The 18584-nt window shown below is 38.4% G+C and overlaps 1 protein-coding gene across 1 annotated transcript in view; it reads left to right on the forward strand.

The window, feature by feature from the left end:
- The window catches only part of PHACTR3 (phosphatase and actin regulator 3), a 301575-nt gene that overhangs the window by 231006 nt on the left and 51985 nt on the right, over positions 1-18584 (forward strand). The window contains 1 exon segment of the mRNA XM_020981478.2: positions 8606-8759. Coding sequence (XP_020837137.1) covers positions 8606-8759 — 154 coding nt within the window.

Below are 18584 nucleotides of genomic sequence, written 5' to 3' on the forward strand. Positions count from 1 at the left end.
TCTGTCTTGAATTATTTTTCCACATTGCCAATTGCCAGCTAGACATCTCCATCTGGATGGCCTATTAATATCTCAAACTCAAACTATCTAAAATAATTCTTATCCCCCAAACCTGCTTCTGGGGCAGCTAGGTAGCACAGCAGATAGAGTGCTGGGCCTGGAGTCAGGAAGACTCATCTTCCTGAGTTCAAATCTGGCCTTAGATACTTATTAGCTATGTGTCCCTGGGCAAGTCACTTAACCCTGTTTGCCTTGGTTTCCCTATATGGAGAAGGAAATAACAAACCATTTCAGTATCTTTGCCAAGAAAATCCCAGATGGGGTCATGAAGAGTTGGACGTGATTGAAACAACTGAACAACAGCAACAAACCTGCTTCTCCTAAATTCTTGGTTTTATTATTATTATTATTATTAATGGCACTACTACAAAGTTCATTACCAATTGTTGTATTTCTTCTTTCTGTCTCTGGTGTCTGGTGACCATCCTGCTTTCAGCACACATCTGGTATCTCTGTTCCTCCCCTTCTCCTGGTTTGGAGGAGTACACACACACACACACACACACACACACACACACACACACACACACAGAGTAACCATTTCTAGAGGAACTAGAAATGTTCCTTTGATATACTTTGATATACATATTACCCTTCATACCTGTACATTACAGTGGAATTCTTTAATGGAAACAATATTTTCTCATAGCAGAAATATTTAAAGTGTTTTTTTTTCCTCCTAAAGAAGTTCATTTGATGCAAGGTCTTGGCTACTGCATTCCCTTTGTGGATTATTTGAAATTTCTTATTATATATCCATTGCTTCTACATGACCAGCTCATGTCCTTCTTGAAGTATTTTATGCCACTTCTCATACATCAGAAATATCCACAGAGAAGTAAAATCATCAGCTGAGCATATACACTAGCAAAATGCAAAACCTTGAGAAAGTAACTTTCCCATTGCCAGTGTAGTGGCAAGAACATTGGATCAAGTGTCAGAAGGCCCTAGGTTCAAATTCTATCTGCATGACCTTGGGCAAATTACTTAAAATCTCTGAAACCCAGTTTATTCCTTTGTAAAATTGGGGAATTCAACTAAACCGCTTCTCTGGTCCCTTCCATCTCTGAATCCAATGAAATCCTTCTTTTGAGCCTCAATTTGCTTATGTAAAATTTGCGGATTGATCTCTAACCAATGATATTCTATAATTCTTTCATTTCTCGGCTCTCTTTGCTGCAAGTAGCTCCTAAACCTGTGCCCCTCCCTTCTTCCCTTCCCTCAACTTACTTTTATAAACAGTTTTCATTCACCGCATGAGTTTGAAAACTTAGGGATCTAGGCATAATAGCCATAACAACACTGCTTAGGAATTGGAGCTCTACCCACTCTCTAGTTCCTATTTATCTTTTTAAGCAGAGAGGAAAGAGAGAAAATGAAATAAATCACAGGGAAATCCCACCCTTGCCCTCTCTGCTCTGATTAAGTTCATCCACAAGGCACAGAAAATTCCTCATTCTCTAAACTCTCCTACCAGCTTTGCTGATTTCCAGGAAGCCTCCTTATAGAAAGGAAACTTCTCTAAGGATCAGCAAGGTGGGAGCTAGTTGGTACAGTGGGTAGAGTGCTGGGCCTGGAGTGAGGAAGATTCATCTTTCTGAGTTCAAATGTGGCCTCAGGCATTTTATAGCTGGGTGACTCTGGGCAAGTCACTTAACCCTATTTACCTTAGTTTTCTCATCAGTGAAATGAGCTGGGTAAGGAAATGGCATACCACTCCAATGTCTTTGCCAAGAAAACCCCAAATGGGGTCACGAAGAGTTGGACATGACTGAAACAACTGAATGACAATAAGGATCAGAAGAGCTAAGTATTAATTGTAATAGATCAGAATTTACCCACGGTAAGCTACCATAACATGTATCCTTAGATGTGTAGCTAGTAGCTGGTCCTACAGTAAGAATAATAAAACAGCAACAGTGGAAGGGAACTCTAGGCTCAAGTTCAACTCTGTTATTTTACAGTCAAAGAAACTGAGACCCTGGAAAGGAAAATAACTTGCTTGAGGTGACATAAAGAATTAGTGGCAGAATCCTAACTGAAAACCAGCCCACCTAAGGTCCAGTTCATCATTCCTTACACTATACCAAACTTCTTTATTTCTACAGTTCCAGTCTATAAAGCACCTTGTAAATGTAAAGCTTTATATAAATGTCAGTTTATTGCTCATCATATTTATACAGTGCTCTGAATTCTCACAATAATTCTATGTAGTAAGCGGGTTGGATTTTGGTATTTTCTCTCTTCCTAATCCCAAGTGTCTACAACAGACTCACAGACTTGGGGGCAGGAAGAGCTGGATTTAAATCCCACTTCTGACACTTACTAGCTACACGACTCTGGTCACGCCACTTAACTTCACTAAGCCTCAGTTTCCTCATCTGTAAAATGAGAATAATAGTACCTACTTCACAATGTTTTTGTGAGGATCAAATACGATAATGTATGTAACAAGCTTTGAAAATTTTAAAATGCTGACTCTATTCTCCCTTTCTACCTCCCCTTTATGTGTTGTCTTCCCCATTTTAACATAAGCTCCCTGAGGGCAGGGGCTCTCTTGCTTGCTTATATGTGTCCCTAACACTTAGAATGGTGCTTAGTAAATGTGCTTACTCCTTCTTCTCTCCACTTTCTCTCCTGTCCCTCACCTTTCCACCATTCTTTTCCTTGTCTTTGTCCTTCCCTCTCCTTCCTCTCCTCCCTTCTCTTTCACTTTGTCCTCTCTCCCATCTCCTCTTCCTTTCTTTTTACCTCTCTCTTTTCTCTCTCATCATCTTTTTTCTCTTTTCTTTTCTCTCTCCCTCTCAGTCTCCCCCACCTCCCTCTCCCAGTTCTCCTTTCTCTTTCCCTCTTCTTCTCCTTCATATATCTCCATTTCAAGATGATACATTGAACTAGGATGTTAGTAAAAGAATAAGAACTCTGATAAGAATAAACTATATAATGCCATTCTAAATCAAATGTAAATGACTTTTGTACCTAAAACAAGCATAACCCCAAACTCATTCATGCCAGTAAGGTAACAAGAAGACAGGAAGACTTACAACTATAAGCGACCTTCCCTTCTCCCTTCTTATTTTGTCCCTTCTCTCTACCTGATGGCATGGAACCCCTCTGGGCTGTTAGATTGTTCACACCACTTAGATGAGATCTCCAACTCTATTCCTTCTGGTGAGATAGAGGATCACCAGGTACCCCTTCACCCTGACATGATGTGCTAAAATCCTCCATGCCCTCCAACTTCAGTGTTACCAGGCCCCTGGCACCGACCTATTGATGAAACCTAAGGACCTCTGGGCTCTGCCATTCCTCTAGCTATTGTCAATATATCCTTAGAACTTCATTCATTTTCTCCCTCAGTTAAAGTGTAAAATCCATGAGAGCAGGGGTTGTTTTGCTTATTCCATTTGTATCCCCAACACTTAACATAATGCTTGAAATTTAGTAAACTTAATAATTTCCTTTTAATTCACTTATTCATTCATTCAAGTAAATGACTTTTGCGTTATCCAGAGAAGTGCAGTAAGGTTGATAAAAGGCTGCACTAGAAGTCAGAGGTACAGGTTCAACATTTCCAGTCTGTAGAGCATTTTGTAAATTTAAAGTATTACATAAAAGTCACTTATTATTGTCCATCACATTTATATAGTGCTTTTAATCCGCACAATATTTTATGTAGTAAGTGGGTTGGATTTTGATATTTCCTCTCTTCTTGACCCTGAGCATCTAATAGACACACTGACTTGGAGGCAGGAAGTTTCAGATTGCTTCTGACACATACTAGCTATGTGACTATAGTCAAGTCTTTTGGCCTTTCTGTGTCCTCAGCCAACTAACTTTCCATGATTCTTTAACTCTTTGTATGCCTTCGTTTCCTCAATGGCAAATGGGGACACTAATAGCACAGGGTTGTTGTGAAGATCAAGTGAGATAGTTGGCTTAGCATAGTGCCTGGCACATTGTAGGCACTTAGTAAATGCTAGTTCCTTTCCCTTCCCATTTAAACACTTACATTTGTATGTTACAGAGGAAAAAGCCACTCCTAGGCTGAAAGACAGAAGACTTGTCTTTGTCTTTTGAATACTTCATCAAGCCTTCCACTTGCTAACTGCTAACCACTTTTCTTGGAAGCCCTATATCCTCATTTATAAAATGGGGTTAATAATATTTGTACTACCAACGCTAAGGAGTTGTTCTGAGGAAAGTGCTTTGCAAAAGTGCAACACTATACAAATATGAATGATCATTATTATTATTAGTGTCCCAAGTTATTTAGACCTGGTGTCTTTGTCTATCATTGCTTTGTCAGTAAAGGCAAAATATATCATATGTCTACTCCTTCCGTATTATAGTATTATAAAGACCAAATATCAACCAAGCATTTATGCCAGGCTAGTCAATAAAAAATTAAATTCATCAAACCTTTATTAAATACTTGCATGAAGAGTCCCATGCTAGATTCTGTTGAAAAATCCAAATTTAAATAAGAAATGATTGCGATGCTCAAAGAGTTTATAGTCTAGTAAGGAGAATGAGACACAAATATGTAACTATAGGAAAAATATGTTCTATAATAAGGGCATTTGAAAGGAATAAGTGCTGTGGGAGGATCAAAGGTTAAGATACATATTCACATGCATTGACAGGAAAGTTGTCCCCCATGAGCATATGCTGTAGCCATGTTCAACATGAGGATTTCAAATCTTAAAAACGATTGCTTATTCCATTTCTTGATGACTTGAGCATTCCTTAGTGCCAATAAAAAAGATTCCATATGGTGGCTGCTTTAATTAATTTTTTTTCCCCAAAAAAGAAGTCAGCCATCATATGGGAAGAGTTGTTGGCTTGGGAATGAATGTAGACAGCTCATCTGAGTGCACTGAGAAACTGCAGCTGAAGAGCCACCAATGGGCCTGGGGCGTGTCTGGGCAGGAAAGATTTTTGACAATTAATTCAGTGCCTTTTACATTAAGCCAACATGTACAGGAAAACCTGGCTAGTCATATTTACCAGATAAAGAACACTTGAGTAAGAGAAAAAATATAAATTGGAAGGTGCTTCAGTGGGTCCATAATCCTATCAATGTGGATTTTCCCTCCATTGATGGAGGGAACAACTTACCCACAACTTCTCATCCTGAATCATTCCTAAGGATGTTCCTCCATAGAGCCTCCACAGAGGAATCTACTCAAGATGCTGGAGACCTTTCTCTAGGTATATTTATATTTTATACCAGGGTAGTTCTTGGTCTACTCATCTATTATCCTTTGCAGTTAGAGGATCCTAGCTTTAGCTAACTGCCCAAGGCAGCTATGGTGCACAGTGGATAGAGTGCTGAGTCTGGATTCAGTAAGACCTGAGTTCAAATACAGCCTCAGAGACTTCATAGCTCTGTGACCCTTGGAAAGTCATTTAACTTCTGTCTGCCTCAGTTTCTTCAACTGTAAAATGGGGATAATAATAGTATGTACTTTCTGGAGTTGTTGAGAGAATCAAATGAAATGATATTTGTAAAGTGCTTAGTACAGTAGTAGGTACTTAATAAATCCCTACACCCTTTCCCTAACATGCTACAGGATTGAATCCCTTTCTCTGGCCTCCCTCCTTGTTCATTTTATATCATTGACCTGCCTTCTTTTCTGATTATACTTCACCTGGATGGTATCCCTCACACCATTTCTCAGATATACAGGATATCCCCTTTGTCTTAGTGAAATCTTAAGCTCTGTATTTTGTATTTCTATCTATATCATGAGTGGCATGACCAAAAGGATAGAATATCTTTAAAGAGAGGTTATTTTTCATTGCATTCAAGTACAAGTACTTGCACTGTGCTAGCAAAGTGTCACCTAGTTGAAGTCCATCAATAAATATATATTTTAGTCCTTATTTTGAACCCAGAACTAACTCTGGGATAATCCTTAAATAATAAACAGTTCAGAACAGTTTGTAACTAACATACCAATTGCATGAACAATAAATACCTGTTATTTATGCAGAATTCAACCTATAAGTATATTCAAATAAAAGTAATTTGTCCCAGTGCTATTCAAAGACAAATGGGATTCATAATGACAACCCTAAAGTACTATGTCTCCTGTATCCTTTGAAAAAAAAATATCATTCAATATACTTTTACTGATAAGTGCATTTCAGTTGTTTGGAAATAATAGTCCATGATTGTATCAAAATATCAAAGAATTATCTTATAGACCTAGAAAAATAGTAAAAAAATTGATCTGGAGGAACAAAAGGTCAAGAATATCAGGGGAATCAATGAAAAAAAGATGTGAAGGGAGGTGGCCTAACAGTTCCAGATTTTAAACTGTATTACAAAGCAGTAATCATTAAAACAATCTGGTACTGACTAAGAAAGAGTGGTAGATCAGGATTAGTATACAATACATACAAGTAAATGACCATAGTAATCTAGTGCTTGATAAACCCAAAGATCCAAGCTTTTGGGATAAGAACTCAACATTTGGCAAACATTCCTGGCAAAACTGGAAAGCAGTTTCACAGAAACTAGGAATAGACCAACATCTTGCACTATATACCAAAATAAAGTCAAAATTAATAAATGATAGACACAAAGGGTAACATCATACGTAACTTATGAGAACATAGAAAAATATGCCTGTCAGATCTATGGATAAGGAAAGAGTTTATGACAAAACAAGAAATAGAGAGGGTTATAGAAAGTAAAATGGATAATTTTGATTATATGAAAATTAAAAAGCTTTTGCAGCAAAACCAAAACAAAAGAATGCAGCCAAAATTAGAAGAAAAACTGGAAACTGGGAAAAATTTTATAGCAAATTTCCCAGATAGAGGCCAGATTTATCAATTATATAGAGAACTGAGCTAAATTTATAAAAATAAAAGCTATTCCCCAACTGAGAAATAGTCAAAGAATATGAACAAGCAGTTTTTAGAAGAAAAAATCAAAGCTATCAGTGGTCACATAAAAAATGCTCTGTATCACTATTGATTAGAGAAATGCCAATTAAAAAAATTCTGAGATACCATTTGGTACCTCTCAGATTGTCTAACATAACAGAAAACAAAAAAGAGAAATGCTGGAGGGGGTGTGAAAAATTGGGACACTAATGCACTGCTGGTGGAGTTACAAACTAGTCCAACCTTTCTGGAGAACAATTTGGAACTGTGCTCAAAGGGCTATAAAACTGTACATATCCTTTGACCCTAAAGGGAGAAAAGGAAAAGGAAAAGGACCTATCTGTGCAAAAATGTTTGCAGCTCTTTTAAGGTGGCAAAGAATTGGAAATTAAGGGGATGCCTATCAATTGGAGAATGGCTAAACAAGTTGTGGCATATGATTGTGATAGGATACTATTGAGCTAGGAGAAATGAGGAGGAGGATGGTTTTACATGAACTGATTCAAAGTGAAACAAGCAGAACCAGGAGAACATCATACACACTGACAGTAATATTTTAGGGATCATCAACTGTGAAAGACTTAACTACTTTGATCAAGACAATGATCTAAGACAATTCCAAAGGACACATGAGGAAAAATGCTATCTAGTCCCAGAGAGAGAACTGATGAATTCTGAATGCAGATTGAAGCATATTTTTAAACTTTATTTTTCTTGCTTTATTTTGTCTGTGTTTCTTTTGCAACATGGCTAATATGGAAATATGTTTTGTATGACTTCAAATGTATAATCAAAATTAAATAACTTTCTCAAAGAGGGGTGAGGAGCAGGAGGAAGAGTATTTGGAACTCAAAATTTTCTCACATTAAAAATTTTTTTTTTTTTGCGAGGCAATGGGGTTAAGTGAACTGTGCAGGGTCACATAGCTAGTAAGTGTTAAGTGTCTGAGGTCGGAATTGAACTCAGGTTCTCTTGATTCCACAGCTGGTGCTCTATATACCGTACCACCTAGCTGCCCACAGAACTCAAATTAAAAAAAAAGATTGTTAAAGTTTTTTGCATGTAATTGGATAATAATTAACAAAAATTAATAAAATAGTTTTAAAAATCTATGATTATTACTGATAGAAACTTTCAGTTATCATGGAAGTTTAATATGCCATTCCTTGACTGTACTGGATAAATGAATGTGTTATGTATATATGTACTTATATATGTATGTGTATACATGCACACAAATACGTATTATGTATTTCTATAGTTTGAAATAATTTAGTCTCTTAAACAACTTAAACATTTTCCCAGAGATGCCGTTTGTTTATATCATTAATTTGCTCAGCAAATCCTTCACACACAAATATCAAAATAGTAGGCCCTGAATTACTGTGGCATTAATGTATTAAGGAAAATGTATGGCTGAATGAGACCTTTGGGTGAATTGAGCTGACAGAATCAGCCTTTCCTCATTGTGGAATTTTCCATTCATAAAATTAATATTTAAGTGACAAATGTGTGGGGGTTTTTTTGGGAGGGGGTGGGTTTTAACCTCAAAAAGCCCTAGGTCTTCCTAAAAGGGAAGAAAGTTAGATTTTTAAATCATAACTACTCTAAATTTTTTCTTTTTCCCCTTCAAACACTCTTTCAGGTACATTACCCAGAAAATGTAAGAAAGAACTTTTGGCAGTGAAGCTAAGAAACAGGCCAAGTAAACAGGAATTAGAGGACAGGAACATTTTTCCAAGGAGGACTGATGAGGAAAGACAGGAAATCCGGCAGCAGATTGAAATGAAACTTTCTAAGTAAGTAGACCACTCTCTCCCAAAGGAAGAACCTTGCCCATGTTAAAAGTTCAATTCCGCTGTTCTTTCTGCCTTGTCTCTGTCTTATGCCTAAATGTTGTCATGTATACCTGCTGTTCATTCTCTTTGGGGTGTATGTAACTTAGGATGAAAAATTCATGGGTTAGAAGCAAAGGAAAAAGAAAGATGAAGCAGTCATAGAATCTTCTTGAGTCTGACATGTGTATTATTCAAGGTTAAGCAATTTAAGGACAGGACCTTTGACTTCCTCTATATTAGGACACATGTTTACTGGGAAAAGCTTTACGACAATGAGAATGAGTGATAATGTGTAAACTCCAGAAGGGTTTTAAAATCTAATATGCATCTGTGAGTCATCTTCAAGTAACAGAACAATTGAGTTCCAGAAACTTCACCCATGCCCTACAATTGTCCTTCTTGAAAATGTTCAAGAAAGAAAGAAAGAAAAGCAGAAAGATGTCATGATTCATAAAGGTCTTTCATAAGACAGAGTCTTAATTCAAGAACTAGGAAAAGAAGAATGGAACTGATGGTCTTATTTCTTCTCCCTCTACCAAAAGAGAGAGAATAAATAGAAAAACTAGCTTCTGGGTATTGTTTGCCATACAGAGACAGCAGGTATTTTTGGTGCTCAGCAGTGCAGAGTGTCTTTGCTAGACCATTTCATTGTTTATTTCACGAGCTGCCCGCATTATCCCTTGAACATCTTCTCTAAATGAGAGAGGGACTTTTGGTAAGCTGTTGTATGGGAAGCCATTTGAATGTAGTGACAATGGGCTGCATGCAGCAGGCAATGATGAGATTTTTTGGGCTCCAGCTTTGGTGCACTGCCAATGTGAAATTTCCTCATCGTCATGCAGATTGGCTAGTAAATTATGTACAAAAGTGAAATTTTTTGAAGCCTCTAAGAGTTGGCACATTGTTTAATTGTGGACTGGATCAGTTCACTTAGGGGTGAATGCTCCATGAATCTGTTCATTGGCTTGGGTCTACATTTCATGGGTGACTATTGGATATATGTGTCTTGCCTCTCCACTTGTCAGTTGTAATGAACCTGGAAGGGTTAACAAATAGTTGAACGAAAGAATTGAGATCCGAAAAGATCATAATAGGATGAACCTAATACAATGAAATTTAAGCGGTATATCAATATGGAAGCATGTCTTTGGTTCCAAAAAAATCAACTGTACAGAATGGGGAAGATGGTACATAGATAATGATTCATATGAAAAATACTTTGAGGGCCATTAAGTAGACTTGCAAAATCAAATTGAGTAAACAGCATAATTAATCAACCAACCAACAAAAAATTATGAAACATCTACCATGTGGCAAATGTGTAAGCATTAGTGATATAGACAAGGGTCAAATGTTCTCTGCCCTTAGGAGCTTACATCAAAACATGGCATGGGGAGTGAGGGTAGGCAGGAAGTCTGTATGTACACATGCAAGAATTTTCAGAACATATACAAAGTGAGTGTAAGGTAGTCTGAGGAAAGAAGTCAGGAATAGCTGAGAGAGTCAAAAAAAAGGCGTCATGTACAAGAAGGCACTTGAGCTGAGTCTTGAAGGGCACCAGGAATTACGAGAGGCAGAGATGAGGAAGGAATGCATCCTAGGGATGGGAAACAGCTAGTGCAAAGGGGAAATGGAGAATCAGCTGTGAGGAACAGTAATTGGTCAATGTGGCTGACATGTAGAGTGTATAGAGGTGAGGAATGTGGCAAAAGGTGGGAAAGATGGAAAGGGTCCAGGTTGTAAAGAATTTTCAAATTTCCAAAGAGAGACATTTATATTTGATACTAGAGGACAATCACTCTGGCCCCTGTGTAGAAAATGGATTGGAAGGCAGTGAAGCTTAGGCAAGGAGAAAACATAGGAGGTTATTACAGAATTCCAGACGAGAGGTGGTGAGAGTCTGAACTAGGAGAGTGGCCTTATAATGGAGAGAAGGGCATGTAGACAAGAGATGCTGTGGAGATAGAAATGGCTATGTTTCACAGCTAATATGTGGTGAGAGTAAAGAATTGAGGCCTGAGGTTGTAAATTTAAATGGCTGGAAAGATGGTGGTACCTTCTAAAGTAATAGGGATATTTGGAAGGAGGGTAGGTGTTTTTTAGGGGAAGATAGAAATGTAATAGCACCACCACACTCTGCCCTAGTTAAAATAGGCCTGAAGTTCTGTACCCTGTTCTAAGTGGCACATTTTAGGGAGGACACTGATAAGTTGGAGCATATTGAAAGAAGGGAAGCCAGAATGGAAAAGTGACTGAAAACCAACATTTGAGAATCAATTCAAGGAACTGGGGATACTGAGCCTATAGGAAAAGAAGACTTAGGGAGCACATGATACAATGCAACAAACATTTATTAAATACTTACTCTTTCCAGAGCACTGTACTGAGTGTTGAGGGAGATCTGAAGTTTAAATAAAATGTAGTTCCTGCCTTCAAAGAGTTTACAGTGTAGCAGAAAGATAAGAAAATTGTACAGATAGTATTAACACATTATTGTATTGTAAATGAATTATAGAATTACCAGATGTAGTACTAGGTGAGAGAGGAGGTTTCTGTCATTCAAAGTAGAAACTTCCTTGAGGATATTGTACTTGCATGGGCTTTTAAGGATAAGTATGGATTTAGCAAGTGAAGAGCAAGAAAGAAGACATTTTAGGATAAGGGAACAGATTAGCAAAGGGATAGAGAAATAAGAATTGCAGTGCCTGTTCTTGAAGTTAGAGTCTGGATGCAGCAGAGAGTACATGGAAGTTAAATGAGATAATGTCAGAAAGGTCAATCATCCTTGGATGCCAAACAGGTGAGTCTGAATTTTACTTAGGTGGCAATAGGTAGCCATGGAAGTTTTTTTTTTTTTTTTTTAGCAGAGGAGCGACATAAGCTGTAAAAGTTAAAAGAATTCTGGTGGTAGCACAAAGGATGCCAACTAGAGAATACGGAGCAGAGACAAAAGATGTTTGGAGTCTATGGCAGTAATCAAGATGAATGGAAACAAGGCCCTGAGTTGATGATAGCAGGGACAATAGAAAAGAAAAAAAAAGAAGTGGAGATATATTCAAGAGAAATTGCGGAGACAGAATTAAGAGGGATTGAAGAATTTAGAGGTAGAGCTGAAGGAGATGCTAGAGGCTGGTTCATCCAACCCCTTTATTTTCCAGATGATGAAGCTGAGGCTCAAAAAGGTTAAATTGCTTGCCCGTGGTCACATAGCTAGTGGCAGAGGTAGAATTTTAACCCAAGTCTTCCTGACTATAAGTCCAGTGCTCTATGCGTTATGTCAGTGGACTGGTAAATGATGAGGTGTGAGAAGAAGAATCAAATGCAACCCCATTTTTTAATATGAGGGAGAAGGCAAATGCTATTGCCATATATAGAAATGGTGAAAGCACAGAATTATAAGTATATCTAAAGTGATAAGGGATCTCAGAAGCTGTCTAGTTTGACCCCCTCATTTTACAGACGAGGAAACTGAGCTCCATGGAGGCTAAGTGACTTGCCCAAGGACTATCAGCTTAACACCAGAAGCAGAATTGGAGCCCAGATTCTCTGAATGTAAGTTTGAGATGCCAGGGAAACATTGAAGAAAAGTCTCAAAGTCAGCTAGTATTGCTGGTCTGTAGCTCAGAAGAGAGGGAAGACTTAGAAATAAGGATTAGTAAGTGACTTCAAAGAAGTATGTGCCAATTAAAACCTTGAGAGTTCTGGAGATTGTCAAGGGGAAAAATTGTAGAAGGTGAGAAAGGTTCCAGAACAGATTATTGGAGAACATGGGCACCAAATGATAGCTATTTTTCAAATACTTGAAGGGCTGATATGTGAAAGAGGGCTTAGGATGGTTCTGCTTGGCCCACAGGGCAGAACCAGGACCTGTTTTCTCCCCGACAAGGGATGAACATGTACTAATAATTGGTGTATTTGCTGGGGAGAAGTAAGAGGGATGGATTCTCAATTCTCTTCTGGGGAAAAAAGGGGAGCTGTCCAATTCAGGACCCCAGACAGTATAAACCAGGGGCTAGCTTGAAATGGTAATGAGGATATATCAGAAGTCCTGAGATGTGAGGGACTGAGATGAAAATGAGAAGCTAGATGTGATATGGAGATTTTTGGGCTTGGAAGTCAGTATATGAGGGAACCTATATGGAGTGATGACAGTTTCTTGTTCTAATGCAAAACTTTCTCCTCAAAGCTTTAGTCTTTTATAGCTACAACATGCATATGTCCCCTTGGTGGCTCACCTGCAATGGTTAGTATGTTGGCTTGGAATATAACAATGAATAAAAGTTGCAGAGAGTCATATTTTAGGTTGACATAATAAAAGGTTTTCTAAAAATTAGGACAGTTCAAATGTAGACTTGGGCAGGAGATAATTCATTCATCATCCCTGGAAATTTTAATTGTAGGCTGTATGATTGCTAGCCAGAGATGTTGTAGAGATGACTCTTATCTCAGATATGAAGCTAAGGTAAAGTCCCATGCAAGTTTGGGATTCTAGGATTCTATGAAACCATTCCAAACTCATGTGGCTATTGTACTTAACTGGACCCTGTGTTTCTTCTTTAGTTGACTTTAGCTCTATATGTACCATGTTTCCAAGTTTCATATTAGATAGAATTTGTTTTAGCCTGGAATGGCTAGATTCCAAGATCCTGGAGTCAATTTATGTTCCTCAGTCTTCCTCATTTTCTTGCTTACCGTTTTTAATGAGGACAGGAGAGCAGAACAAACCTTTTCATGAACATAGTGTGCTAGGAGCTATGAGGTACTTCACTACCTCCCACTCTTTCCCAGAACTCACCAATAACATCTCATATTTATGAGAAGCCTGAAGGAGAAAAATATCTAGGGTACCTTGTTAAGCCCAAGGAAGATGATGCAAACCTCCTCCTCTCCCTCTCCATCCCTATTTCAGAGCACAGGTCTGAGGGTAAGGGTCTCAGTTTGTTTCTTCTGGAGATTACTAAGCTAGGGGGAGAAAAGCTAGTTAAGGTACAAACCAACTGGTTTAATCCAGGTCCATAAGGATGGATATTCACACAATGAGAAATCTTCAAACTACGAAATAACAATAATAATAGTAATGATAACAGCTAACATTCATATAGCACCTACTATGTGTCAGTCACTGTGCTCAGTGCTTTACAGTTATTATCTCGTTTGATCATCACAACAACCCTGCATGGTAGGTACTATTATTATTCCCATTTTACAGTTGAGGAAACCAAGAGAAACAGCTGGTAAGTGTATGAGGTAAGATTTGAACCCAGGTCTTCCTGACTCTAGGCCTGGTGCTCTATTCACTGCACCACCTAGGATACTCATGGCTAAAAGGCAGAGTTAAGAGAAAAGGTGGAAATGCCAAAAGAGCAGACATAGGAGCAAAATAAGAAACATCTTCCCAATAGTCACTTCGAGTAAAGGCTGGATGATGCCATGATATAGATGGAATTATTATTCAACTATAAGTTAGATTATATTGTTGTTGAAGTCCCTCCTAACTCTGAGATTTCACATTTAGTTGTTCCAAAGTAGTAGCTGCCTCGGGAAGTAGTGGGTTTCTAATCAAAGGAATTCAAGAAGATGATTAGACTAGCTGCCCTCTGTGGTCCTTTCTAATTCCGGGATCCTATGATCCCCTGATGTCCTCTTTTTAGAGAGTAATTGCATTGCTCACATTTTGTTTCCATGTGGTGATGATATTTCCCTTTCAGGTGAGCTTTGGGGAAACTGAGAGTTGACATTATCAGTTAGTGTGATATAATAAATGATATGATTTCAGAACTGCTAGGAAGTTGCACCCTACTTCCCCTGAATACTTCCCCTGCCAGCTTGCTGATGATTGAAATTCAACCATTCATTGCTTTGACATGATTCTTTGCACTTTGTTAAAATGCAGCTACCTCTTGGGACTCATAAATGGTATCCTACATAGTTAAGCCTTCAGTAAATGCTTGATTAAAGTGGTAATGCATTGAACCTCATCAGTCATTTATATCTCAAGATAAATAAGTTTCTCATATCCTTGGCTGAGAAGAGGTAGTTTTCTTTTGCTATTTTCATCATCACTGACACAATAGAGAGAGATAAGGATGTTGAACGTCCAAGATATACAAGGCAAGGGACCACCTTAAAGAGGATTACTATACTTGGGCTATACTATTGGGAGAGGGGGAAAGCAGTTCTTTGTTATCAGAAATTAGTTAGAAGAAAATGCTTTGGATCTTGCATTCAGTTCAGTTGAACTCAAATATTGATCATAGCACAGTGACTAGCACATAGTAGGCACTTAATAAATGTTTATTGATTGATTGACTACTAAGACATAGGCCATCCTTCCAAGGAATTTGCTGTCCAATAGGGAAATGGAGGAGAGATATCACAAACGTCCAAAAAAGTAGGATGGAAAAGAGAATGAGATGGGGAAAAGAGAAATCTGGACGAAGTGCAATTTTAAAAACTTGAGAAGAAAATGACAATTTCCAGCTAGAGAGGAGAAGGTGGCACTTGAGCTGGTCCTTGAGGGAAGGCGGAAAGAGTGAACGTAATCCCTCTTTTTCTTTCCATAATCTTTTTTTTTGTTTTATGTAAATGTTGTATTCTTGATTCATTCCTTTCTACCTTTTTCTCATAAAATATTCCATACCTGGAATGTTCCACCCTGTCACCCCCTCCTCCTGTCCCTGTATTGATCTGTCCCTGTTGAAATCCTCTATATGGCTCTTATGCTCAATTTGGAATTATGGTTGTTTGTGTGCATATTTTCTCTTCTATAGGCTCTGTAAGGAGAGGTCCCCGGCATTATTCATCTTTGTCATTCATCCCTCAAGGCACAGAGCCTGGTAAATAGTAGCATTAAGCAAACATTTGAATGAATGGATGAACTGACTGAATGAATTTTTCTGGAGTTGGTCACAGCAGGTGCTTTTAAACAGCTCTTTTTTGGTTTGTTTGTCCTATTCTATTATAGGATCACAAAATATTAAGGCTGAATAGACTTGTAAGTTCCAGTTCACAAAATACTTTCCATGCAGATTCTCACCTAATCTTCACAATAACCCTTTGATGAGGAAGGTACTGCAAATATTATGATACTAATTTTAGAGTTGAGGAAACTGAGATTGTGGCCACGGTCAAAAGCTAGTAAGTAGCAAAACAAGGATTTGAACCCATCACCTCTTGACCATTTGCACTGTTTTATAATTGGAAAAAATAATGGTCTCATTATTGGGTTTGCTGCTAAGTCTGAAACTATTTTATTTTAATCTCTCGAAAAAATAATTTAATTAAATTCATTTCCCTGAATGTTGTCTTCTTTAAGAGACATTTGGTTTGTGAGGTTTTGGGGCCATTTTTCTCTAAATAAGTGAGCCCCTCGTAAGCATGGCAATGTGCCATCCTTTCCTAATTGAATTGTTGTTGCTGTTGTTCTTGCTTCAAGCCTTCTTTACTGCTTATTAATCTTCCAGTGGTGCCTGGGGCTTTGGAATGCAGTGGTTTCTGCTTTCTAAAAGCTTGTGAGGTAGTGATTGTTATTCCCCTGAACTTGTCTCCTCCTTAACTTCTTATCTGTCAGTTTTAATACAGTTTGTTTGGGTATAAGAGACTAGGGTGTGTGTGTGTGTGTGTGTGTGTGTGTGTGTGTGTGTGTGTGTGTGCGCGTGCGTGTGCACATGCTTGCTAGCTTGTCCTTTTGAGCCTTTGTTGTAGAAATACTTAACTTTTTAAAAAAAAATTATTAAGCTAAATGGCTAAGTGCCTCATTTTGTTTATTTGAACACACCTCAAATCCCGAAAACATTTAAGGACCCCAAAAGATATGTGTGTGCGTGTGGGAGTATATGAATAATCATACAGTAAAACAAATATGTTGCCCACATGCTATCAATACCAAATAGGGTATGAGTGTAGTCATTTCAAGATCCAACTCAAGAGCCAAAATGGTGGAGTAGAGAAGCATTCAGCTGAGCTTTCCCAAAATCCTCTCCAAACAACTCTAAAATAGCACCTCAGATTAAATTCTATAGTGTCAAAACCAACAAAAGTTCAGGCAAAATAATTTTTCAGGCCATGACAGTGTAGGAGGTTAGCAGAAAAGGTCTGTCTCACGAGAGTGGTGGTCAAGCTCGGAGCACAGCCTGTGCTGCACAGTACAGGCCAGCCCCCATGGTAGCAGCAGATTTTGGAGACTTTTACATTGGCAGAAGCAGCAGCAGCTTCAGGAGCTCTTAGTCCATGGACAGTGAAGGGGTCAGACGACTGGTTGGAAGGAAATTTCCAGGGACCCTTGTCTGGTGCTAGGTTCAAGACCCTGTGCATTGCCCATATGCAGTTCCAAGTGCAGTCCCAGGGCCAAAAGGAGCAATAGTACTTGCGGCCACAGGGGAACAGGGTCCCAGGTCATGGTTCCAGGGCAGACAGTAGTGATTGTGGTGAATCATGGAGGAGTAGGGATCCTGGACTCAATTCCAAGACAGAGAATTATGGCTGAAGGAGAGTAGGAGACCTGGTCACAGACCTAGGGCCAGGAGGTATGCTAGCTCTGATGCTACATGGGAAAAAGGCTCCTTCCTAGGTAAAGACCAGAGCACAGGTCAGGAGAACAGTGGCCATACCTCTCCTTAGATCCTACCACCTTGGAAGCACCAAAAACATACAGACCCCCAGAGCTAGCTCTGAAAATAGAAGCACAAAGGCCTGAAGTTTGGGACAGTGCCCCCTCTACTATGGGGCAAAGCCCAACTTTAACATAGAGTGAAAAGTCAAGAAATAGGCTGGGAAAAGGAGAAAGCAGCAACAACAAAAGAACCTGACCATAGCAAATTACTGTGGTGACAAGGAAGATCAAGATACAAACCCAGAAGACAATGATGTCAAAGCAGCTACAAGCAAAGCCTCAAATATCACATAGGGAGCAACAATTTTAAAAAGTATACAGCTTTTCTGATATTGAAAAATCATCATGGAATCATAGACTCATAGATTTAGGGCCAGAAGGATCCTGAGAGGCATCTGTGTTATCTTACAGAAGCCCTTAATCCCCCTTAATACTAGTACTTTCCCTTTATTTTTTCTAATTTGTCATATATACATATATATGTATATATGTATACATATATATGTATATACATATACATACATACATATATATATATATATATATAACTTTTTTGTACATAGTTATTTACATGTTGCTTCCTCCATTAGACTTTTACACCAGGGACTGTCTTTTGCCTTTCTTAGATCCCTAGTGCTTAGCACAGTACCTGAAACTTAGTAGGCACTTAAAAATGTTTGTTGAGTGACTTACAGGTGGATAGGAGAGCCTTACATCCTCCAAGGAGGGAGAGAATGCCAGAGGACTATCACAAAACAGTAACCAAGACTCAGAGAGGTTAAGGTTACACAGGTAGTTTGTAGCTGAGCCAAATTTTAAATCCAGCTTCTCTGATCCCAAATCTAGTGCTCTTTCTCCTGTACTACCCTGCCTCTCTATTTAAAATGATAATTATATTGTAGTAATACTAGTGTATATAGTCTATGTGATATTAAAAGGATATTACTTATGTTGTACTAAATTTGATGCTATCACATCTGGGATGAAGATGTCTCTCTCTTAGACATTTGTTAGCCATGAAATTTCTATACAGCTGTCCTGGGCTCCAGTTTGCCTTTCTCTGGAAATGTGTTTAGCTTTGTATCAACTGGTCTTCAAGGCCAGGTATTGTATAACTCTGTATGGAGCTGAGATTTATAGATATTCTAAAGGCTATGGTAGCTCCCAAGTAAACT

The sequence above is a fragment of the Phascolarctos cinereus genome, unplaced genomic scaffold, assembly GCF_003287225.1.
Source record: "Phascolarctos cinereus isolate Bilbo 61053 unplaced genomic scaffold, phaCin_HiC Scaffold_2;HRSCAF=192, whole genome shotgun sequence".
NCBI classification, from domain to species: domain Eukaryota; kingdom Metazoa; phylum Chordata; class Mammalia; order Diprotodontia; family Phascolarctidae; genus Phascolarctos; species Phascolarctos cinereus.